Below are 24858 nucleotides of genomic sequence, written 5' to 3'. Positions count from 1 at the left end.
TTTATTGGATCCAAAAGAATTATAAAATATCTGTTTTCTTTTAAAAATTCATGTTAGAATGTAATTTGTATATATAGTATATTTAGTGCCATATGTCTAATATTGGGTAATATGCTGATTAGGCACTCAAAACATATTTAATATTACTTTAAAGTATTATTATCAGGGGCGTCGTAAGTTGAGGGAAAAGGGTGACAGAGTGCATAGGGCCCTGGCAATTTCAGGGCCCTGGCACAGGTCAGGGAGCCCACCTTCACATATCATTGCATAGAGCCTAAAATTGTTAGCGATGCCCCTGATTGTTATGAAGGTTGTGCTTAATAGTGGAAACAGTGATCCATTTTTTTCCAAGATACCAGAATCCCAATATGAATATGAACTCATTAAAAACATTTATAAAAGTGAATATATTAAATACTTTCTGACAATTAACTCTTTTTTATTAATTTGATAATTTTAATTCTGGTGTTACCTTTGTAAGAATGTTTAAATAATAAAAAAAATAGAAACAATGTCCAATTTGGTAAGTAATATTTTTGTTATTTTTATAAGCAATACCTGCTATTAGTAACAACTAATACAAAGAAGTATTAATTATTGCACTTTTCCATAGAGCCATTAGCACCCTCTTGTGGCTCCTGCCCTAACTCATTTTCTTTTCGGCTTAGTCCCTTTATTAATCAGGGGTCGCCACAGTGGAATGAACCACCAACTTATCCAGCATGTGTTTTATGCAGCGGATGCCCTTCCAGCCTCAACCCAACACGGAAACACCCATACACTCTTGCATTCACACACATACATGACGGACAATTTAGTTTATTCAATTCACCTATAGCACATGTCATTGGACTGTGGGGGAAACCAGAGCACCTGGAGGAAATCTACGCAAACATAGGGAAAACATGCAAACTCCACACAGAAATGCCAACTGACCCAGCCGGGGTTCGAACCAACGACCTTCTTGCTGTAAGGCAATCATGCTTACTTGTTCTATTATCCGTAAAAGCACAGTTTTCAGTCCAGGTCTTCTTCCACTGTCTCTGGGTGGGAAGTATGTGCCACCTATGAATGGTTTGAGATCTGGTGTGAGCCAAACACTCATTGGCCAGCCTCCACCACCACTGGTTGCCTGGAAAGGAAGTATTCACTTCATTTAAATAATGCTTGCCACTTATTAAGTTACAGAATTGACCACAGTGTACTAGCCTGTACCTGCACAAATGTCATATAAACTTTGTCCACGTCAGGTCTCTCTTCTCTGTCCACCTTTATACATACAAAGTTGTCGCTGAGTATTTTTCCAATCTCTTCATCTTCAAACGATTCCCTCTCCATTACATGACACCAGTGACAGGTGGAATAACCCACTATAAGCAGTAATAAGAATGTGGGATAAAACAGTCACTATACAGTCGATACGTTTTCAAGTATAATGTTACATTACCTGAAAGAAAAATGGGTTTGTCTTCACATTTTGCTTTATCAAAGGCTTCTTGGCCCCATGGATACCTGTTGAAATAAAAATAAAAAAGGAAATTAGTAACAAATCATATAGTTTACAAATTATATATTCACAGATATTTTTTTTTTACAATGTGAGAACTTCTTATAATAAAACCTTAAAAATAGCATAATCTTCTCCAACATTCTGTCTGTGAACGCCTGTAGACCGATTTGTATGTCATTTTTATCTTGTAAGACAATAATACAATACATTTTTGCAGGAAAAATAAACAGGATACTGAAATCAGCACTGAAAAAAGGGCAAATATACACTTATTTGTTTATTTTTTGCAAGTTTTGCAATGAGGTAAGTAAATTTCAAGTACTGAACTAGGCTAATATTGCTTAAAGTCATTACATAATTACCAGTAATATGGTTAGGTGAGTAATTTTAACTTCATCTAAAGATTTCTTTGCGATAGTAAAGTGACATTTGAACCGAAGCATCAAGATTTGAGAATAAAAGGGCATGGTAGGTAAACCCTCTATTCGAGTCTTATGTCATTGATGTAAAAAATATGTAAAAGTAACGGGATTGAATTGAAATCGTATCATACAGCAATGCAACATTTCAGAGACCCTTACCAGTCCACAGGGTTGTGTGCATGTTGTAAAAGATAGGAGGATTTCTCTTGACTCAGGCGGTTGGTATACTTTGGGGTCTTTAGTCTGTCTGGACTGTCACTTCCTGATGCCATGCTAAAGAAAACCACTCCAGAAAACCTGAAAACGATCAGAGAATACGGTTTTGGTAAATCAAATCACTATAGATGAGGGCTGCAAGATATTGCAAAAATCTGATACTGCATTATTTTACGACATGATTGCAGTTTTTCAAGATAGTTTGAATAGCAGGATTTGATGGTTTTCTGGGAAATCTGACAGTATTCAGGTACAGAGATTGAATAACCACAATGCAAAAAAAAGCTTTTCACCCTTGTTTTGTCTCATTTCCAGACCAAATATCAAAAAAAAATATAGAACAAGTCAAAATATTGTTTAGTTTTTACCATCAGAAGAAATTAGGAAAAATTAAGAGTTTTTCTTTAAAATAAGGCAAGGCAAGTTTATTTACATAAACAGGAATAAAAGAGACAAGTATATATGAAATAGAACCAAATTATATAAAAACAGATGAAAACAGCGTAAAGACAGTTTATCCATATTTCAAAACACTGATGCATCATATTTTCTCATTTTACTCTGGGACTTCCCATTCTGGTGATCACCCCCCTCTGTGGACTTTTTTTGTACCTATTAATCTATTGGACGTTTTCACCTAAAATCGAAAAGCTCTAATTACATGCCCCCAAATTTCAACTTCCTTCTGAAAGTAAATCGCACGGCCCCTGATTTGTAACCCCCTCCCGGGAGTAAATCTCTTTAGCTAGCCAAACGTAATAAAAGCTCTTGATCTCTTGATCACCGATATCAATAATATCGATAATATCTAACACTGTTTATTTTGAAGCATACTTGGCTGAAACAAAACAAACTTAAACTACCTTTTCTGACCTTAACGGTGTTCAAGCCTGGTTTTATTTCGGTCTGGTAAACTTTTCAAATGTTTGCCCAGCTAAGACCTGCTCAAACTAGCCAGCAAAGCAGTTTAGGAAAAAGCATGGCAGGTTATATTTGTAAACAAACTTGGGAAACAGTTAAAAGCTCACAATAACATACGTTCGGGTTGTAAACAATGACTGTCTAAAATTTAGTAAGTTAATCACCATATTTAGCTTTTCACAGGTAGCCTATTCGACGTAAATGTGAACCATGGAAAGCATATGAGGACATCATCAGCTTATTAGGGTTTGAATCACTCAGTTTTGATCTGTTAGCTGCAGTGCTAACGAAGTCTGCAGTGCTTTATAATCGGCTGTGGAAACACGGGATCACACATTAAGCAACTGGACTACAGCACGACGATGTCAGAGGTCAGTGCCTACCTGAAGCTGTCCCAGGACAATCTGGTACTGACAGGTACTGACTTTTGGCCAAACCAGTAGTCGTGTGGTAGTCGAGTGCACGGGTTCTTGGTTAAAGTATGATGGTTGTCTTTTCGAAGGGATCTGGTGAAGAGCTTGGCCTGTGAGATGTGCTTGAGTGTGGTCGCTGATGTTGACCATGCGGAGCTCAGTCTCATCAGCATCATAGATCCGCACCGACCTGCGCGTGGTGCGGATTCACGCATGAGCTGTCAGTGGGTGACCTGAAGTTCACACTTACAACACTAGATGTCGCGCTAGATCTGTTTTAAATCCACCATCAAACCAGTAGATCAAACTACTGATTTTTGCCATAGATATATACATGTATATAACTATGGATTTTTGCAGTCACATTTGCCTTTCTTCGAAATAATATGAATAATATGAATTGCTATTATTTAGTTTGCAAATTTATATATATATATATATATATATAAATTTGTATATTAGTATATATAATTGTATATTAGTATATATTACATATTATAGTATAGTATAGTATTATAGTATATATATTATAGTATATATATTAGTATTAAATATAAACTAACCGCATCTGTTTAATGTTTATCATTTTTATTTTTATTATTATTTTTTTCTTTCATATTTATTTTGTGTTGTCACTTGTCACTTTATGTACACTGGAAGCTTCTGTAGCCATAACAAATTCCTTGTGTGTGTGAAGCACACTTGGCAATAAAACTGATTCTGATTCTGATATATAAGGGCGATATGTTTAACCCAAATCACATACTATTAGGCTACTTCTTGAAGAGAAAGTGGTGGCTAATTTGAAATAAACACATCATTTTCATTTTTTATATATTACATTTAGGGAAATTTTATTGAACAAAACTGAAATTTTATTAAAACCATCTAATTTAATTACCTCATGTCTATATCTATTGTGTATTGTATTCTTAGTAAAACTTTTTTTCCTGCAGCAAATTTCCTCCTAGACTGTACTTTAAAAATAATTGGCTACTTGTTGAGATTTTTTTTGGACAACTTAATAGTATTATGTTCAATCCACTTACATTTGTTGAAGCAATTAGGCTAACTTCGATTTATGTTGGGCAAACAAAAAGGATTTGTGTTGAACTCATTTTTTTCCTCAAAACATTTTTTTAGTTTATGTATTTGATAGTTCGCCCAAAACAAATATTTACTCACTATTTACTCTCAAGTTGTTAAAATCTGACTTTTATTTTTTTCTGTTGAACACAAAAGAAGATATTTATGTTCTCTCCATGTTGGCATGGGTTTCCTCTGGGTGCTCTGGTTTCCACCACAGTCCAAAGACATGCGAATAAATTATAAAATTCATTCATTCATTCATTCATTTTCTTTTCGGCTTATTCCCTTTATTAATTAATAAATTAGATTGTCTATTGTGTATGTATGTAGGGTGTACGGGTGTTTACCAGTACTGGGTTGCAGCTGGAAGGGCATCCACTGTGTAAAACATATGCTGGATACGTTGGTGGTTCATTCCGCAGTGATGACCGACCCTGATGAATAAAGGACTAAGCTGAAAAAGAAATGAAATTAGATCATACACAAAAAATTGCAATACTTCTTTTGACCGTTAGAGGGCAACTGTAATGTAACCCGGAATAAGAAGTTACCGGACGAGCGATCGTAGTGCCATTTTCTTCCGGTGAATGAAACAACAACATTGCTGAAGATGGCAGAGATCGGAGAAGACGAGCTCAAAAAGCTCGAATATTTGTCTCTGGTGTCTAAAGTTTGTACTGAACTTGACAACCATTTAGGAATAAACGATAAGGACCTTGGTAAGTTTATGAATCTACCGTTACCCTATCACTTTTTGTTAACTAGCTGGTTAACGTTAGCCTCATTTCACAAGTACAGTCAAGGATTGTACGTCGTTACACGTTGTTACCTTACAGTCTAATTCTGTATTATATTATAACTTAAAGCGTGTTATGGGCAGTGAGGTGGTCTTGTTTGTTATTTTCAGAGCTGCTTTGCAGATTGTTAATTATAAAATATAACAGTGTTGCTTTTGGAGTTCTTTAACGTCTTGAAGAGATAGTTCACCTCGAAATGAAAATTGTGTCATCATTTACTCACCCTTTACTTGTGTCAAATATTCGTGAGTTTCTTTCTTCTGGTGAACACACACACACACACACACACACACACACACACACAAGATATTTTGAAAAATATTGGAAAATCGTAACAATTGACTTCCACAGTATTTGTTTCTCCTAATACGGAAGGCAATGGCTACAGGTTTATAGCTTTCTTCAAATCATTATCTTTTGTGCTCAACAGAAGAAAAAAACTCATAAAGGTTTAGAACCACTTAAGGGTAAGTAAATTTGATTTGTTTGGGTAAACTATCTAGGGTAAACATTCACTCACTCACCCAATCCTTTGGCTTAGATTGAGGTAACTTAGAGTTGGCTTTATATTCACACATTCGTTCAACTTGTGACATGCTCCTTATATTGTTTACCATGGTGCTTTGAATATTCGGTCTGAAGTAACATGTAAGTATGATTTCAAAAAAACACTGTCACTGTAAACATTTTTGTACTCTGATATTCATTGGCTGCAAATATTATTTTACTGTTTAGAATTTGCAAAGAATACTTTTCTGAAATTATATTATTAAAGACAATGTTTGAATGAGTAAATATAAAACCAACTTGACCTCAATTCGGCTGATTTATCATGCATCACCACAGTGGATAGAATCAGCAATTAACATTTACATGAAAAATGTAACAAACCACTAAAGAAGTCTGTGTTAACAGCTGCTTTTTTTGTTTTTCAGCTGAGTTTGTAATCAGTCTTGCCGAGAAAAACACTGCCTTTGATGGATTTAAGTCAGCACTGGTTAAGAATGGAGCAGATTTCACGGTAAATAATGATATAAATTAATCATTAAATTACATCAGTGTCTTTGGTTTCACAATCTTTGTTGCAGTTGTGGGACTAATAAAGCCAATATGACCTGTCTTCTTTAGGATTCACTTATCGGCAATTTGCTTCGTCTCATTCAAACAATGCGTCCTCCTGCAAAAGCATCTACCAGTAAAGGTACGTGCATTTTGGGTGTGTTTACAGAATGACAGCTCATATTGATTTCACCTAAATATTTATGCCAGTCAAGCTTTTAACATTATTCTTGCCATATTGTAATAATTGTCGTGTTTCATGTGATGTTTATTGTACAGCCTCTTTTCCTGCGGTTAAGCCAAAAAATGAAAAAGACAAGCTGAAAGAGCTTTTCCCAGCTCTCTGCAGACCTGATAATCCTACTACCAGGGTAATTATATATAATTTACTTTAATGCATACATATTTGAATTATTTAGGTGAAAAATGTCTCATTTTGGTGTCTATTCCAAGTTGTAATGTAATATTCAAAGTAGTGCTGCACAATATATTGTTTCAACATTGATATTTTAATATGATCATTCACAATAGTCACATTGCGAGTATATGCAATGTTGAGTCAGGATTATAATTGATAATTTTGCAAGTGTTTTTGAGGTCTGTGACTGTATAAGGGGTATAAAAGCCTTCAGGTGTAAGAAATTGTTTAATATGTCACATTAAAAAATGAATAATTTATTGAATTGTTTATAAAATGAAGACTGTGCAGTATTTTACATTTGTCTATTCAATTTCTGTATACCTGAATACATTTCTACTCCTCCGATAACAATAATGGTGTTTATTTAATTGTTATCTTTTTCCTTATTGAATTTATCTACTCTTGTAGATTGTTTATCATATTTAATGCAATTACAGAATCATGCCAATCAATCTTGAATGATAAACTCTTTCTGAACATTCATTCAACTCATCTAGTGAAATTGTATTCATATCGCAATATACATTGAGAAAGAAAATGCAGTTTTACTCAGCTAAAAATGTACCAGTTTCTGCATACAGCTAGTAATGTCCAGCCCACCATCTCATATAAAATGCAATGATGAGTATGGGATATTGCATTTGTAATAAAAACGTAATGAAGCATGATATACAGAATCAAGTCTTGTTGGAATAGAAGATGCCGCATGTATAATTTATCACCATAATCAAGCACAGATACAAAAAAGTAGCTTCTATAAGTTTCTTTTTAGCGTTAAAAGTAAAATTTGATTTATTTCTAAAATACAAGCCAAGTTTCAGTTTTCTAATCAGATGTGTACATTAAATAAAAGCTTATCATCAATCCAGATACCTAAGTACTTGTAAGAAGTTACTCTTTCGATTAATTTTACATCAGATATAAAAATACTATAATTATCAAATACTTGTGCTTGAGCTTTTAAAAAAACATAAACTTTGTTTTCTGTGAATTTAAAACTAATTTTAAACTAACCAAAGCATCTTCCATTGACTAAAAGCAATCTGTTGTTCTTTCACCGCCTGTGTTCTAGATGGAGCAAGTGTGTAAATAACAGTATCATCAGCATAAAAGTGTTTTTTGGCTTGAATGTTCTTTCTCCAGTGATTTATATAAATAGAAAACAAAATAGGTGCCAAAATGGAACCTTGTGGGACCACTTTGTATATATCAAGAAAATCTGATTTGAGATTCTCCACATAAACACACTGAGTCTGAGCTACCAAATACTTTCTAAACCATTTCAATGTCCCTGGTTCAAAACTTGCACTGCTAAGTTTGTTCAGCAATAATTCATGATTCTCTGAATCAAATACCTTGGATAGATCCACAAGTAATGCTGAGCAGTGTTGTTTTTTTATCCATGGCTTCAATAATGTCATTTAACACTGTAGTAGCAGTAATACTACTATGGCCAGTTGAAAAGCCAGATACATGCTTAAAGCTTGTTAAGAAGCCCAACTGTATTTCAGTGAACACCTACAGCTCCTAAACTAAAGTATATCTGTTCTTCTCGTTAGAATATGCTGGATGAGGATGATGTGAAAATTGCTGCTGATGCTATGAAAGAGTTGGAGATGTTTATGCCAAGTGTTAGTGGAACAGAACCCAGCAGCAGTAAACACAGGTGAGGATATATGTGCTCTAACATAAAACACTTGAAACTGATGCTACAACATTATTCTGTTTTAAAATATAATTGTTTTTCATCTTAGATCTGAAACCAGCAGTAGGAAGAAGCGGAGGAGCAGAAGCCGGAGCAGAGATAGAGATAGAGATAGGGATCGGGACAGAGACCGAGATCGGGAGAGGGACAGAGATAGAGACAGAAGGAGACGCCATCGCTCTCGCTCCCGTTCTAGATCTCGGTCTAATGAGAGGGACAGAAAGAAGCGCAGGAGCCGCTGGCACTCTCGCAGCAGATCCAGGAGTCCAGCTCGCGCAGACAGAGACAAAGGCTCAGACCGCTGGAAGGACAAACATGTGGACCGGCCTCCACCAGAGGAGCCGTCTGTGGCTGATATCTACAATGGCAAAGTCACCAGTATCATGCAGTTTGGCTGCTTTGTCCAGTTGGAAGGTCTTAGGTATGTTTGAGATATGAGGCTGTTGATCTTGATAATGCCACAGTGTTATTCTTATTTAGTCTTATTTAATCTTACTTCTGTTTTCCATCTATGTAGGAAACGCTGGGAAGGTTTGGTTCATATTTCTGAGCTCAGGAGAGAGGGTCGTGTGGCAAATGTGGCAGATGTGGTCAGCAAAGGTCAAAGAGTCAAAGTCAAGGTGTTGTCCTTCACTGGCTCCAAAACAAGTCTCAGCATGAAGGTGAGTGAGCTCTATCTTTATGGAGTCTGTGAGAGAGGACTGCAATATAGGGTCCTGAAAACACACTTTTGAGACCTCTCTGGTCAAACTAAATAGCATTGAGACTGTCAGGGATGGGCAGTATTTATGATACAAGTATTTCAAATAAGTATTTTAAATGCAAAATAGTATTTTGTCATTTGTAATTGATAGAGTTTATGCCAGGGGTCACCAATCTCAGTCCTGGAGGGCGGGTGTCCCTGCAGAGTTTAGCCCCAACTTGCCTTAACACACCTGCCTGGATGTTTTAAGTATACCTAGTAACACCTTGATTAGCTTGTTCAGGTGTGTTTGATTAGGGTTGGAGCTAAAATCTGCAGGACACCAGCCCTCCAGGAACAAGTTTGGTGACCCCTGCTTAATGCAAATAGGTTCATGCTTTGTATCAAAATACATAGGTGTCTTGTATTTTTGTATTTCATAAAAATGCGGCCTCAGATTGATGCTTTTTCAGTTATTTGCCTAGGCTTGAGATCAGAACAGAAAATTGATTAACCATGTGGTCAATGCTGTTATATAATGGCAGTATAGTGTACAGTTCGGCATCAGCATCTTTGCTTAAGAAAGGGGATGGAATATAATATCAGCTCTTAAGAACAGGATGAGGAGCTTCAGAACATCCTCAGTGTCAGCTGCAGGTGGAAGTGCAGAGGGCATTTAGAAATATAAAACACCTAAAGATGGTGTACTGGTGTTCACTAAAGGGGGTAAACTGACACTCTTCCAGTTAAAGATGAACTGAAAACATCTGGGCAGAGTGAGTAAACTGCACAAATAATAGTAATTTTGGATAGATTGCTGATGTAGATGCCAAGAAAATAAGACGAACAACCGAAAAATCCTACAGTGGCAATTCATACAATACTTCATTGGCTATTTCAAATGCCAGTAGCTGATCTGCTGGTGCTCTTAATAGTTAATGAAGAGGAAAGATGTCTCATATACTGGCACAGGAAAGTATATGAGACAAATATTTAATAATACTCCAGTCTATACAGTCTGGACCCCCATTACACGGCAGCAGCAGGATGAATACAGAGATTTTTTGCAAAGACAGATAACTCCATTTTTTTAGATATCATGTTTTATGCTTTGCATTGAAGAGTACAATTGCAAAAAATATGATTTATGGAAACGACTAAAACTGGAGATTTTAGTAGTCATCAGAAATTATATTTTTACATCAAGTATATAAAAAACTAGATTTATATAAAAAATTATGTGAACAAAAAAATTTAATGAGGGAGGCACGTGGTGGTGGTTAGCACTGTGACTGGTTCGAGTCCTGGCTGTGCCAGTTGATGTTTCTATGTGGTCTGGTTTCCCCCAAAGTCCAAACACATGTGCTATAGGGGAATTGGATGAACTAAACTGGCTGTATTAGTGTGGGTGTGAATGCGAGAGTGTATGGGTGTTTCCCAGTACTGGGTTGTGGCTGGAAGTGCATCCGCTGCGTAAAAACAAATGTCGGAATAGTTCGTTCTGCTGTGGTGACCCCTGATAAAAAAGGGACTAAGCCAAAGGAAAATGAATGAATGAATAAATGAAAATTAAAATAACCTCATCATAAATAACCCCTTTAAAATTAAAAGACTGTTAAGAGATGGCAGCAATTTTACTGGCCGCACAATAGATTTAAACACAATGAAGAGATGTAGTAGTGTTCCAACTCATCATCTGAATAGAGATCATCTTCAACACAGGACTTTATATTTGAAAATTGTACAAAATTTATACTAAAATGAAAGAGAAACAAATGTTTATGAATACCTACTCATGTACAGTAGAGGTGAATAAGGTGGCAGAGAAGCTAACTCTAACTTGCTCTGAGAAAAGCTGTTGCTGTCAAACATTGTTTACTTCAGTAAGTCAGTTTAATGGTGAAGGGATTCATCATATAGGCCTGTCAATAGAAGGTTTGCGAAAAAATGTAATGCTCACATGTAAAAGTATTTTGTAGTATTTTCAAAATACTGTATTTTATTTCGATATATTGATGGCTGCTGTATTTTGTAGTTTATTTTGATACACATAAAAGGTGTGGCATTTGGTATTTTACTTTACTTTAAAATACATTTCAATGTATTTTTTCTCATCCCTGGAGACTGTGCTAAATCATGCATGAGCACCTGGCATCCAAAAGAAGATGAATGCCCAAAAAACAGCCTGGCATGCATATTGCAGCATTTTAGTAATCTTTGCTGTTTTCTGTGAATGGGGATATTTTTGAAAATGTTGTTGCCTGTATGAAAACTTTTCAGCAATACAAAGAAAATACCTCTCTGTTTTAGTCCTTTGTCAAAATGTAGCTTAATAACTCATGGTGTGTTTTCTTCATTTACAAGGACGTTGACCAGGACACTGGTGAAGATCTGAACCCCAACAGGAGAAGAAATGTGGGTGGAGAAGGTCAGGAAGAGTCTGCTATGAGGAATCCTGACAGACCCACCAATCTTAACCTTGGCCATGCTCCTGAAGTCGAGGACGACACACTGGAACGCAAAAGACTCACCAAGATCTCTGATCCAGAGAAATGGGAAATCAAACAGGTGCATGGCCATCTTTAATATGAACATTAATTCACCTCTTTTTATAACGCTTGTTTTTATTTTAACATGTATGTTGATCTGTTTAATCTTAGATGATTGCTGCTAATGTGCTGTCTAAAGAAGAATTCCCAGACTTTGATGAAGAGACAGGAATTCTGCCTAAAGTAGATGATGAGGAAGGTATGTCTCTTTTATTCTGAACTTATCAGAAATTATTTTTATAAAATGTCTCAAGCTGCATGAAGAGTTTCTCAAATTTTGTCTGCTTTGTCTGTCAGATGAGGACTTGGAGATTGAGCTGGTGGAAGAGGAACCTCCATTCCTAAGGGGACATACCAAACAGAGCATGGACATGAGCCCTGTCAAGATTGTCAAGGTATATCAAATTGACTGCACTCTCACTCTACAGCTGCATTATATGAAGCAAAGCTCTTCATTTCACTGACTTCACACATGGATATATACTTTTTTTTTCTGGCAGAACCCCGATGGATCTCTGTCCCAAGCAGCTATGATGCAAAGTGCCCTGGCCAAAGAGCGAAGAGAAGTAAAACAGGCCCAACGGGAGGCTGAAATGGACTCAATCCCCATGGGCCTTAATAAACACTGGGTGGACCCGCTACCTGACGGTTAGACATTCATACTAAGTTACTTTTCCTGTAGAGCTTTGGCAAATAAAATCATTTGAGAAATCTTTTCTGCAATGATTCTAAGATGGGCATGGGACGATTACCTGTTTCAATTTATACTTTTAATATAGTATAAAATATATAAATAGTATAAAATATACTTTTATTTTATTTAGTTTTTTTAAGGCAACAGTATCTTCAGCAGTTAAGGACTCTTCTCATCAAAAGCTACTGGTCAGCACACGATTCAACAAAAATCTGAAAATCAAACCTCTTATGCACCAACATCCAAGCACGCCATAAAGCAGAAGAGTGCAGTAGTTTATATCCAGAGAAAAGTATGATATTCAAAGATGCCTTTTCTAGTAATAAAGAAATCAGTGTTTTTGAAACGAATGAAGATAGCACAATTAATTATTTAAAATAACATGTTTACTCTTCCAAAACATTTTAAGTGTTTCAAAAAATTAAATATTTGGTTCAATGGGGAAAAAAGTTGTTGATTTTACAAAGACATTTAAAGAAAACATTTTAGAGCAGTAAACCCAACATCTCGATAACGTGAAACTAATATTTTTATCAAAGGTTACCATCAGAATCATACCTGTTCTGAGATTTTCAAAATGCATCGCTATTCTCTCTTGAATTGATTCTCAGCTTAGTTTTTAACAGCCAATTTCTTTCAAATTCATCCTAACATAATTATTAATAACATTATAGAGTGATAAAGGTTTAAGTGATTTAGAAGAGGGAGCTGTGTTTACATTAATCTCAGGCACTTTACCTTATGAGCATTTGAGTGTGTAGTTAAAAACTAGCCTACACTGTAGCAGCCATCTGCTGTTGAAATCTAAGCTCAGGATCAATTCAAGAGAGGTTACTGATGCATTTTGAAAATCGCAGAATTGATTTCTTGAACATTTTTTTTTTACCACAGCTCTATTAGCTACATTTACATATATGTCAAAGACGAGATGCCCTATTTGGTATAACACTTTATTATTAGTTTAAATCACATTGAATTTAATTAAAATTGTCTCTTTTAAATTTCATTTCTGACAATGACATTTAAAAAAATGTGTGAAATATTTGGCCATAATTCAGTGTAACATTGAATTATGTAAAATTATACATGTATTATATTATTATATTTTATATTAATTAAAAATTTGACATGATAATTATATTAATGTTATATTTTGAAACAAAAACATATTGTTTAAACACTGTTTAAAATTCTAAAACATGATTAGACAACTGTTTCTGAAACAATAAGACATATTTGCATTATTTTCCATAGAGTTAAAATGCATTTGAATCTGTCTCGAGTTCCAGGAAATTTTACATAAGTTCTAAAACCCATTTAGTGGTATATTAAAAAAATTAATTATATAAATAAAACTTTTGACATGTTTTGAAACACTAAGAATGGTTACAATTGCAATTAATTAGTATGTTGGGCTGCAACGTGATCCTTAAACGAGTTTTGTTTTAAATGTAGTTGAAAAGATTTCACTAGTAACATATGAAGACTAAATATATAAAAATGGTGAAGTAGGATTGTACGAGTAAACAGATGTTCTGAGCTTAAAAATCAATAAAATATTGTGCAATATGAAAACACTGATCACTCCAGATAAACCTCCTTCCGATTAGTCCATTCTGTGGTTTAGTGAGTTCGTAGATGGCCATCTGATTTCCTGAGGTCTGCTATCGAGGCAGATGGTGACTGGCTTGCACATAACAACTCTATCTCTGCTTCTCATATGCCCTCTGGCCTTATATGAGCTCAAGTCTATTATTGTCTTTGTTCGTCCATAACAAATGCTTTTCTTGTCTTCACACAGTTGACGGCAGGCAGATTGCTGCCAACATGAGGGGCATAGGTATGATGCCTAACGATATCCCTGAATGGAAGAAACACGCTTTTGGTGGCAACAAGGCCTCCTATGGAAAAAAGACGCAACTTTCTATTCTGGAGCAGAGAGAGAGTCTTCCCATCTACAAGCTGAAAGAGCAACTCATTCAGGTGGGACTCAATGCCGATAGGAATATTTGTGCCAGATTTCAGTTTAGTTTTGTCCATACATTCAACCAATGTGTTTTTACAGGCTGTCCATGACAATCAGATACTGATTGTTATTGGTGAGACAGGCTCAGGGAAGACCACTCAGATCACACAATACCTGGCGGAAGCAGGATACACCACGCGAGGGAAGATCGGGTGCACACAACCCAGAAGAGTGGCTGCAATGTCTGTGGCTAAAAGAGTGTCTGAAGAGTACGGTTGTTGTTTAGGTCAAGAGGTAGGTTATTACTAGAACTGTTAAAAAAATTACCATTTTTTAAAAAATGTGATCAATTTGATATTGATATACACTCACTGGCCACTTTATTAGGTACACCTGTCCAATTGCTCATTAACTCAAATTTTTAATCAGCCAATCACATGACCACAACTCAATGCATTTAGGCATGTAGACATGATCAAGACGATTTGCTGCAGTTCAAACCGAGCATCAGAATGGGGAGGAAAGCTGATTTAAGTGACTTTGAACGTGCCATGGTTGTTGGTGGGTTGGTCTGGTCTGAGTATTTCAGAAACTGCTGGTCTACTGGGATTATCATGCACAATCTCTAGGGTTTACAAAGAATGCTCTGAAAAAGAGAAAATCTCCAGTGAAACATTCAATGAGCAGCAGTTCTGTGGGTGCAAATGCCTTGTTTATGCCAGAGGTCAGAGGAGAATGGCCAGACTGGTTCCAGCTGATAGAAAGGCAACAGTAACTCAAATAACCACTGGTTACAACCGAGGTGTGCAGAAGAGCAACTTGGAAAGCACAACACAACACATCGAACCTTGAGGCGGATGGGCTACAGTAGCAGAAGACCACACTGCGTGCCACTCTTGTCAGCTAAGAACAGGAAACTGAGGCTACAATTCACACAGGCTCACCAAAATTGGGCAATCGAGATTGGAAAAACGTTGCCTTGTCTGATGAGGCTAGATTTCTGCTGAGACATTCGGATGGTGGCGTCAGAATTTGGCATCAACAACATGAAAGCATGGATTCATCCTGCCTTGTATCAATGGTTCAGGCTGGTGGTGGTGGTGTTATGGTGTGGTGGATATTTTCTTGGCACACTTTGGGCCCATTAGTACCAATTGCCTCCACAGTCACCAGAGCTTAATCTAATAGAGCACCTTTGGAATGTGGTGGAATGAAAGATTCACATCACGTATGTGCAGCTGACAAATCTGCAGCAACGGCTTGATGCTATCATGTCAATGTGAACCAAAATCTTTAAGGAATATTTCCAGTGTCTTGTTGAATCTGTGCCACAAAGGAGTAAATCAGTTATGAAGGCAAAAGGGGGTCCAACCCGGTACTAGAAAGGTGTACTTAATAAAGTGGCCAGTGAGTGTATATCTGTGAATTGACTTTTTTTCTCAAGGCTGTGCAATTAGTCAAAATTGAATCGGAATCTTGATATGAAACATTGTAATTAACAAATCGTAAAAGGCTAAGATATGCATGCTATAGAAATATAAATATGCACCCGAGAGCAAGTGCCAAACTGTCTTCTTTACTAGCCAAAGAAGATTGGCTTGCCAGCCAGTTGAATGAGGAAACTCGTTCTGGCCAATCAGCATTGCTCAAACTATACATGTACAGCAGTGGTCCTCAACCCTGTTCCTGGAGATCGATCTTACTTCAAAGTTCAGCTCCAGCCCTGATCAATCACACCTGAACCAATTAATTATTACCTGAACAGGATATAAGTTGCAACTGAAATCTGCAGGAAGGTCGATCTCCATAAACAGGGTGGTCACCCCTGATGTACAGCCTCTCATTAAAAAAACAGCATGGTGTAGTAATGATGGCAAATAGATTTTTATTTATATATATATATATATATATATATATATATATATATATATATATATATATATATATATATATATATATATATATATAGTATATTAATAATAATAATAATAATTATTATTATGTTAAGTTGTGTATTCCAAGGGTTTTCTTAGCATGGGGTGTGCCTCCTGATTAAGGGCTGGGCGATTATATAATAATCTTTTATATAGAAATTCATCTGTAGCTTGTTTTTTTTTATATAAACATGTATTTACTCATATGCCTAAAATAAAGTTTTAATTGATCAGTTTTAGGAATATCAATAACTTTTGTATCAAATCTGTTTTCACTGAATTGATTTGGAGTGTATAGATGTTTCCCAGTGATGGGTTGCGGCTGAAAGGGCGTCCGCTGTGTAAAACATATTCTGGAAAAGTTGGTGGTTCATTCCACTGTGGCGACCCCTGATGAATAAAGGGACTAAGGCTGAAAGAAAATGAATGAATGATTTGGGACAATTTGAGTCAATACACAAAGATTTCTATTTCACATTCTGAGCGTTAATCTCTTTCTGTCTCTGTGCAGGTCGGCTACACCATCCGTTTTGAGGACTGCACTAGTCCTGAGACGGTCATTAAATACATGACGGACGGTATGCTATTAAGAGAGTGTCTGATTGACCCTGATCTGGGCCAGTATGCCATCATTATGCTGGACGAGGCCCATGAGAGAACCATCCACACAGACGTGCTCTTCGGACTCCTCAAGAAGGTACAATTCACATTTTGAGACTCTACTACTGTTCAAAATTTAAAATGTTGGAGGATTGTGTAAAGTATTGTTTAAAATGCCAAATATTGTTAGTATTTTTTTTAGGAAATTACTTTCACTTTCTTTTACTTTACTCTGTATTGATGTTTTTTTTTTCCCTTTTTTTGATTATTTAGACCGTACAGAAACGAACTGACATGAAGCTTATTGTGACATCTGCCACACTGGATGCCGTGAAATTCTCACAGTACTTTTATGAAGCACCTATTTTTACCATCCCTGGTCGTACATACCCAGTAGAGGTTTTGTATACAAAAGAACCTGAAACTGACTATCTGGATGCCAGTCTGATCACAGTCATGCAGATTCACCTCACTGAGCCTCCAGGTAAACTTTCAAACACAGTCCTACAAAAAAAATCATTAAATCTGAAAAAGAGTTCCAAGTAATAAAAATAATTCATTGTGCAGGTGATATCTTGGTGTTCCTGACGGGTCAGGAGGAGATTGACACTGCTTGTGAGATCCTTTATGAAAGAATGAAATCTCTCGGTCCTGATGTCCCAGAGCTGATCATCCTCCCAGTCTACTCTGCCCTGCCCAGTGAAATGCAGACCAGGATTTTTGACCCAGCACCACCTGGAAGTAGAAAGGTACCATCTGTTGTTTCTCTCTTCTTTGATCACCTCAAATATTAATTAAGAATTCCCAGAAAATTAAAATCACATGTTTTTAATTCACATTAACAAAAACATTCTGCTGTTTCTGTGTTGTTTTTTAGGTGGTCATTGCTACCAACATTGCTGAGACCTCTTTGACAATTGATGGGATCTACTATGTGGTGGATCCAGGTTTTGTCAAGCAGAAGGTTTATAACTCTAAAACTGGCATTGATCAGCTAGTGGTGACCCCCATCTCACAGGTATCAGCCACTACAATAAACCCTGAATACATGCTGTTTTCATCATAAGGTACTTGACTCCTAAACCTCATGTTTGTGGTTCATAGGCTCAAGCTAAACAGCGAGCAGGTAGAGCTGGAAGAACAGGCCCTGGGAAGTGTTATAGACTCTACACAGAACGTGCCTACAGGGATGAGATGCTCACCACCAATGTACCTGAGATTCAGAGAACCAACTTGGCCAGCACTGTACTATCTCTCAAGGTATAGTTCCACACAAAAATATTACAACATGTTACACTATATTTTAATATGATTTTATTTAGACATTTGTACTATTTATAGTACTAGTATATGTAAGTACGTATGCAGGAAATGTAAGTTTATAACCAATAATGAGTGGTTGACAAGATTCTATGCTGTGTAAATGGATCACTAAAATCCACTTGAAGTAAATTTAGAGATTTCAGATTTGTTTGATGCTTCCTAAAGGGTATATTTAATGATGTTGTTTTTAATTGATCATTCAAAATTACATTAACCCCATTGACTTGATCAGCGGAAAAAACGTTTCTTTTTTACCTTGAAGTTTAATGAATTTTTTTTTAAATGACTACAACATCAAAAAATCCATTTTCATATTTTAAGTTCATTTTCATAATTTTTTTTACATTTTCATGAAGAATGTACACATTTAGGGTACAACGGTTGTCCTTCAGGTCAATTTGTACACCATTTTTACACCACAAAAACTACTGGCACACACATGCACACTCCAACACCAACAATCTGCTGCTTTTACCATTACTGTCTTGCTAAACTTTTCACACTCATGTAGGTACTTTTAGCCTTGGAAAGTATTGCCTTTACTTCAGTCAAAAAATGAGTGTTGCCCACTGAATAAACGTTGATGAAAAATTCCACACTGCTGAGAGCAAACCTTGATATTCACAGAGTTTGTGATGAAGATGAGGTTGTTTTGAAGTTAAGATTTGAAATTAGTTTTAGCTGCTTTATATTAGAGGTTTACTTAAGGTAAATTCAGGTCGTTTTGACCTGAAGGGTGAGCAGTGTATACAGAGTTCTAAGACAACATGAGGGTTAAAGATAAACTTTACTGCAACATAAAGTCTAATTGGGGAATTTACACACCTTTCTTATTTTAAAAATTTGTTTCATAAGCTTGTTCGCTGCCTTTTTAGTCTGGTTCATTTATTTTATTATTTAGGTTTTAATGCCATATCAGCAGCATTGGCTATATCAATGGCAAAACATATACTAAATATATATAATCATATCCGGTGTTTCCTCTAGGATTTTTTCCAGCTGTGGCGGCAGACTCTGTTGGGCCTTTTACACAGATCTACCAACTACCTATGGCGTTATTTCAATGATAAATGTCATTAGCGCAGTATTTACAAGTCGAGATCGCTATTCTTGTAGTACCAGCTTGTGAATCTCTGTGCTCGAGCGCCGATTTCCTCTGTACATGCACACAACTTCTTGCACGCCCTCAAATATACGCTGCTCAAGTGCAGATTTTCTTGTGCGCTCTCAAATAAATGCTGCTGAAGTGCGATTTAGTGCATTTAGGTAACGAGTGTCTCCAACATTTATTAGATTGGCTAGGAATATTAATCAATGTCTCCAATAGACCTTCAGAGCGGCATTAATGCATCTTAAAGTAAAGTGAAATGGCTAAAAACTCCAGCAAGATAAAGTCATTGTATACAGAGCCATAGACTTGTATCTATAAAGTATAATTATGGAAACTGTGTTCATCTTAACAGAAAGCTACGTCGTGTTTGCTAGTGCACGCGTCATGCACATTTATACAGTCATTGATCACGCACCTGTCAATCCGTCAGTATGTCACCTTAAAGGGTTAAACAAATAATGCACAGCACTACTACGGTTACAGAAAAGTTTGCGCTGTTATAAATTACTTACCTTTTAATACGTTTTGGATCAATTATAACCCGTCATTAAAAAAACGACTGAATGTTATGAATGAGAAGCTGTAATGTAGCTGTGGCGGGATGAATTTTGGTGTGGCGCCCCACCATGGAAGAATGAATGTAGCGGAAACCATGATATCAGTTTCTTAACAAACATACATTGTAAAAAAACAACAACAACAAAAACAAACAAACAAATAGCAACAGTACTAAAAAAAAATCAGATAAAGTCTTTTAGTTTGATTAAAGATAAATATTCTAAAATTGCTCCAGAAGGCACATTTTCAAGCATTTCACTTAAAATATATCCAGAATAAAAACGTTCTCTAATATCAATTAAAAATACACATTCTATTAAAATATGTTTTATTGTCAAAACATTCTTACACAAGTCACAAATAGGTTTTTCTTCCCCGTTCAATAAATATGCATGTGTGAGTCTTGAGTGTCTGATTCTACATCTCGTATCTACAACCTGAGCATGTCTACTTTCAAAATGGTAATTATTTCTTTCATTTACAAATGGATTCACTTAATACAATTTGGTATTTCTACATTTATATCATTCCATTTGCCATTTCTCCTTAATATACAGATTTAAAACCGATTACAGCACCTGGTATTACTAACCAGGCCCGAGCTTGCTTAACTTCCGAGATCAGATGAGATCGGGCATGCTCAGGGGGGTGTGGCCGTAAGCAGTCTGGTTCATTTAGGCATATATGAGTACAGAAACGGCTATACAAATCACATCAGTCTCTTTCTCATTCATCATCACTATTAATGCATTTTGTTTGCTTGTGATCTGAAACATGCTGTGAAAATTACATTCCTTAAAACACTTTTTTTTTTATATTCACATTTTTCTCTGTCCTCTAATCAGGCAATGGGCATCAATGACCTGTTGTCATTTGACTTTATGGATGCTCCGCCTATGGAGACACTCATCACGGCCATGGAGCAGCTGTACACTTTGGGCGCACTGGATGATGAAGGACTACTCACACGCCTCGGTCGTAGAGTAAGTGTGCACATTTCTCTTTGCTGAAACTTGGGATTGTTCTCTTATCATGGTTTTGGGTGTAGCTGCTCAATCTGCAGAATACAGTATTAAGTTTCTTATCACTGTTCCCATCAGATGGCTGAGTTTCCTCTGGAGCCCATGCTTTGTAAGATGTTGATCATGTCTGTCCATCTTGGCTGCAGCGAAGAGATGCTGACCATTGTGTCGATGCTTTCAGTACAGAATGTCTTCTACAGACCAAAGGTACTGTTTTACATCACACACATTTCTAGATGTAGTGCTCATGGCACTGTTATGCTGGCTTCATACTAAATGTGAATTTAAGTGTATGCATGACTAGATTACATACAATGTCAATGCAAAGGCGTGAACAGAGGTGTATTTCTGCTGAGCGGTGCAGATGAGACTCAATTTACAATGCATTTGCTGCAATCACGCATAAATTTGTCTTAATCGTGTCTTCTCATCCAGTTAAAAAAAAATAGTAAAATTTGTCAGGTGAAAAACATCCTGCACCTAACCTAAATAGGGACTTTAATCATACTCTTGTTAGTGCTTTTTGTAGTAGTAGTAGTGTTGTTGTTGTTTTTTTTTTTTTTTTTATGACGTCAAAGCTTATTGATACTTCGTTTTTTTTTTTTTATAATTTAGCAACGGTACCGATAAAGTACCGAGTTACGGTACCCATCTCTTAACCTAGAGTGAATGACACAATGGGCATGCTCTATTCAGGCTTGTTGTGAATTCGACATTGTATCATTACATAGAGTTTAAGGTATTCAAGCAGACTGATCCTAAAATGATTTCAATCTCAGGACAAACAAGCTCTGGCAGACCAGAAGAAGGCTAAGTTTCACCAGCCTGAGGGAGACCACCTGACTTTGTTGGCTGTTTATAATTCCTGGAAGAACAACAAGTTTTCCAACCCCTGGTGTTATGAGAACTTCATCCAGGCCCGATCTCTCCGCCGTGCACAGGATATCCGCAAACAGATGCTGGGCATCATGGACAGGTGAGGGGTTCAGAACTTTATACAGGCTTGGTTATGCCTTTTAAAAAAGTGGATTGTGATAAACTTTTATTTTGTCTGTTAATCGCTTAATCAGCTGGAAGAAAAAAAATCATGCGGCCATTTGCAAAAACACAGACTCTAACATGACAATGCAGATTAAACCACTCTACATTTTTACATATGATTAGTTTTTAATGAAAGAATGCTTTTCTGTCATTTAGAATATGCCAAGTTTTTTATCACTTTATAGTGTACTGTGACATTCTAAAGCCACTTGATTAATTAAATTAATGTAAATAAAACCAAACATGCTCAAAGAGTGCTTTCATTATGAAAAATTAAACCAATGAAAATTTAATTTGTGAAAATAATCAAGAGAAGTGGTATTAAACTTTACTGAAAAAACAATGCTGCAAAATACCAAACACTCAATCTAGAAAACAAATCCATTTAATGAACCTATCATTAAATAATGAAAAACAACAAGTTTACAAAAGCTACTCTTTATAAAACCAGACAATAGGACCGGTGTCTCCCGTATTGAGGAACTATTTATACACACACCCATTTATTTAACAACACTCACAGTTAACATTTTTTAATTTGCATATAATATAGCTATACATACAATATTGTATATAGTAATATACTGTACATACCTTTGTCAAAAATGTAAATCTTAATTTTTTATTGCTTTATTATCTTTGTCTTTGTCACTGTCTTTCTGTTGCACCGAGGAAACTTATGTCACAAACAAATTCCTCGGATGTGTAAACCAGTGGTGTAGTCCTAAAAAAAAAGTGGTGTACTATTACCCGCCCATGCTGTTTTATATTGTTACCTGAACGTTTCAGCGAGACATTATTCAGTTGACTTCGAAAAACTCACGAATGCACTAATTACAACAAATTAAGATGAGAGTTAAAACATTTGGTATACAATTAAAAGGGATGCGAATACGTGTAAATAAGGCAAGTCTAAACAGCAAAACAAGTGAGTATACCGAGGGTATACGCAATTATTGATCCTCAGAAGTTGTAATACCCAAACAGCTAGTGGAAAAAAGTAGGCATACTGAGTATACGTGAGTATAACCCCGACTACACCACTGGTGTAAACATACCTGGCAATAAGGATCTTTCTGACTCTGATTCATCACATATTTGAACAACATTGACAAAAACTTCACAAAACTGGTAATACGTGACCTCAAGAATCTTGGTCTGGAAGTCTGAAACCACGCAACTAGCTGAAAGTCACAAAAAAAGAGAGACATTTTAAAAGAAGTGGCTGCTGCGTATCCAATAACCACTGACAGGTGGCGCCACAAATGGTGAATTAGCAATGATCTGAGCCATCAAGGCACGAAATACAATTGGAGGAACATGGAAACAATTAACAACACAAGCATAATTTAACAGTTGTGTTGTGGAATCCTTTTCACAAAGAATGAATACAATTATTAAAACGTGTACTTATCATCCTTTGGAGCTCTTAGACTTCATTATTTTAATTCTGTTAATAATTACACAATATTAAATATTGTTTGCAGGCACAAGCTGGATGTGGTATCATGCGGTAAGGCTACAGTGCGTGTACAGAAAGCCATCTGCAGTGGTTTCTTCCGGAACGCAGCCAAAAAGGATCCTCAAGAAGGTTACAGGACCCTCATAGACCAGCAGGTCGTCTACATCCACCCCTCCAGCGCATTGTTTAACCGTCAACCAGAATGGTAAGTTTGCAAGATAAGATTGTCTCTGTATTAACAACACAGCTAGTATCAATATTGCATGTTTTTCACTATTAATTTCTACTTCTCAGGGTGGTGTACCATGAGCTTGTGCTGACCACTAAAGAGTACATGAGGGAAGTGACCACCATCGACCCAAGATGGCTTGTAGAATTTGCTCCAGCTTTCTTCAAAGTGTCTGATCCCACGCGCCTCAGCAAGCAGAAGAAACAGCAGCGATTGGAGCCTCTCTACAACCGATACGAGGAACCAAACGCCTGGAGAATCTCCAGAGCCTTCAGACGACGCTAGAGTCTTCTCAAGAGGTCTTTATAAACTGCACGTGTCTGATACTGATGCTGAACTAAGCATCAAATTTGTGTTGCTAGCAAAGTGGAGGATAACATGGACAGAAGCTAAAAATTTGCTTAAAAGACTTGAGAATGATACGCCCTATTCCTTTCCACCACATGCTTAAATTTAATGGAAATATTTCCCTCAGAAATTGAAACTGACCTTATTTTTTGCAAGTCATTTCATTTTTATATACATCTTGTTTTCTGTAGGTACCTGAGTAGGCATCAAGTCTAAGGGTACTTTTGTGTATGGTTATTGATATTTAGCCTTGTATTGAAGGCCAAACAGTCCTTTTTTCATAAGTTATCCCGAATATTAGTGCAACTTTTGTGCAGATTCTGTGGACGAGTCATGTGTGTCACAGAATCTGATGACGGCACATCCGTCTGGTCCGTGGATGTTGATTAAAGTGCTGAGAGGGAAAGGATTTTCAATAATTCAGTTAGATTCTCTGCAGAGGTCTGGTCGTGCACAAGTGAACGGGATGTTACGACCACTTTTTTATCACACACAGATCACATCCTTATTTGGGACCTTTCTTCTGTTTTAATGTTTGAATTAAACACCACACTGGATCAGTGTATTGGACCATTGTGAAAATGTTGTGTAATAGCTCTTTTATTACAGGAAGTGAAGGGGGTGGTAACGTCCTGCAGTTTTTTTTTTTATATTGTTTCTGCTTTTGTTATGTCGTGTCTTGTATCTTAAATTAAACTCTTTGTCTTTTAAAAAGGCCTTGAATTGTTTTTCATTCATAGTGAGCTTAAAATATTACGTGTGTACTTTACATTTAAATTATAATAA

At 36.3% G+C, this 24858-nt stretch overlaps 2 protein-coding genes across 2 annotated transcripts in view; one reads left to right on the top strand and one right to left on the bottom strand.

Moving 5' to 3' along the window:
- Window positions 1-3715, bottom strand: part of spata20 (spermatogenesis associated 20) — a 78777-nt gene extending 75062 nt beyond the window's left edge. Inside the window, exons 1-5 of the mRNA XM_056469858.1 lie at window positions 3453-3715; window positions 2092-2229; window positions 1448-1512; window positions 1216-1370; window positions 989-1132 (exon numbers count right to left, since the gene is read on the bottom strand). Coding sequence (XP_056325833.1) covers window positions 989-1132; window positions 1216-1370; window positions 1448-1512; window positions 2092-2229; window positions 3453-3697 — 747 coding nt within the window. The 5' untranslated portion in view covers window positions 3698-3715. The remainder of the gene's footprint in view (window positions 1-988; window positions 1133-1215; window positions 1371-1447; window positions 1513-2091; window positions 2230-3452) is intronic.
- A 1435-nt stretch (window positions 3716-5150) lies between these two features.
- dhx8 (DEAH (Asp-Glu-Ala-His) box polypeptide 8) lies at window positions 5151-24787 on the top strand. Its single transcript, XM_056469181.1, has 23 exons — window positions 5151-5290; window positions 6304-6389; window positions 6497-6569; window positions 6707-6798; window positions 8408-8514; window positions 8603-8974; window positions 9071-9215; window positions 11600-11803; window positions 11896-11983; window positions 12082-12179; window positions 12285-12432; window positions 14280-14461; window positions 14544-14738; window positions 16890-17075; window positions 17252-17462; window positions 17546-17727; window positions 17856-17996; window positions 18083-18238; window positions 20816-20953; window positions 21071-21199; window positions 21772-21968; window positions 23521-23700; window positions 23790-24787. Exons 1-23 carry the CDS (start codon window positions 5182-5184, stop codon window positions 24007-24009), a joined length of 3639 nt encoding a protein of 1212 aa, XP_056325156.1. The 5' UTR covers window positions 5151-5181; the 3' UTR covers window positions 24010-24787.
- Window positions 24788-24858: the final 71 nt, after the last annotated feature.

The sequence above is a fragment of the Danio aesculapii genome, chromosome 12 (genome assembly GCF_903798145.1).
Source record: "Danio aesculapii chromosome 12, fDanAes4.1, whole genome shotgun sequence".
Taxonomy (NCBI): domain Eukaryota; kingdom Metazoa; phylum Chordata; class Actinopteri; order Cypriniformes; family Danionidae; genus Danio; species Danio aesculapii.
Note: the sequence above shows the minus strand (reverse complement) of the source record. Positions and strands in the feature narration are given on the sequence as shown.

Coding starts and splice junctions, on each gene's coding strand:
- dhx8 (XM_056469181.1), top strand. CDS start 5,182: ATGGCAGAGATCGGAGAAGACGAGCTCAAAAAGCTCGAATATTTGTCT. Junction 17,728..17,855: donor CACCACCTGGAAGTAGAAAG/GTACCATCTGTT, acceptor GTTGTTTTTTAG/GTGGTCATTGCTACCAACAT. Junction 17,997..18,082: donor TGGTGACCCCCATCTCACAG/GTATCAGCCACT, acceptor TGTGGTTCATAG/GCTCAAGCTAAACAGCGAGC.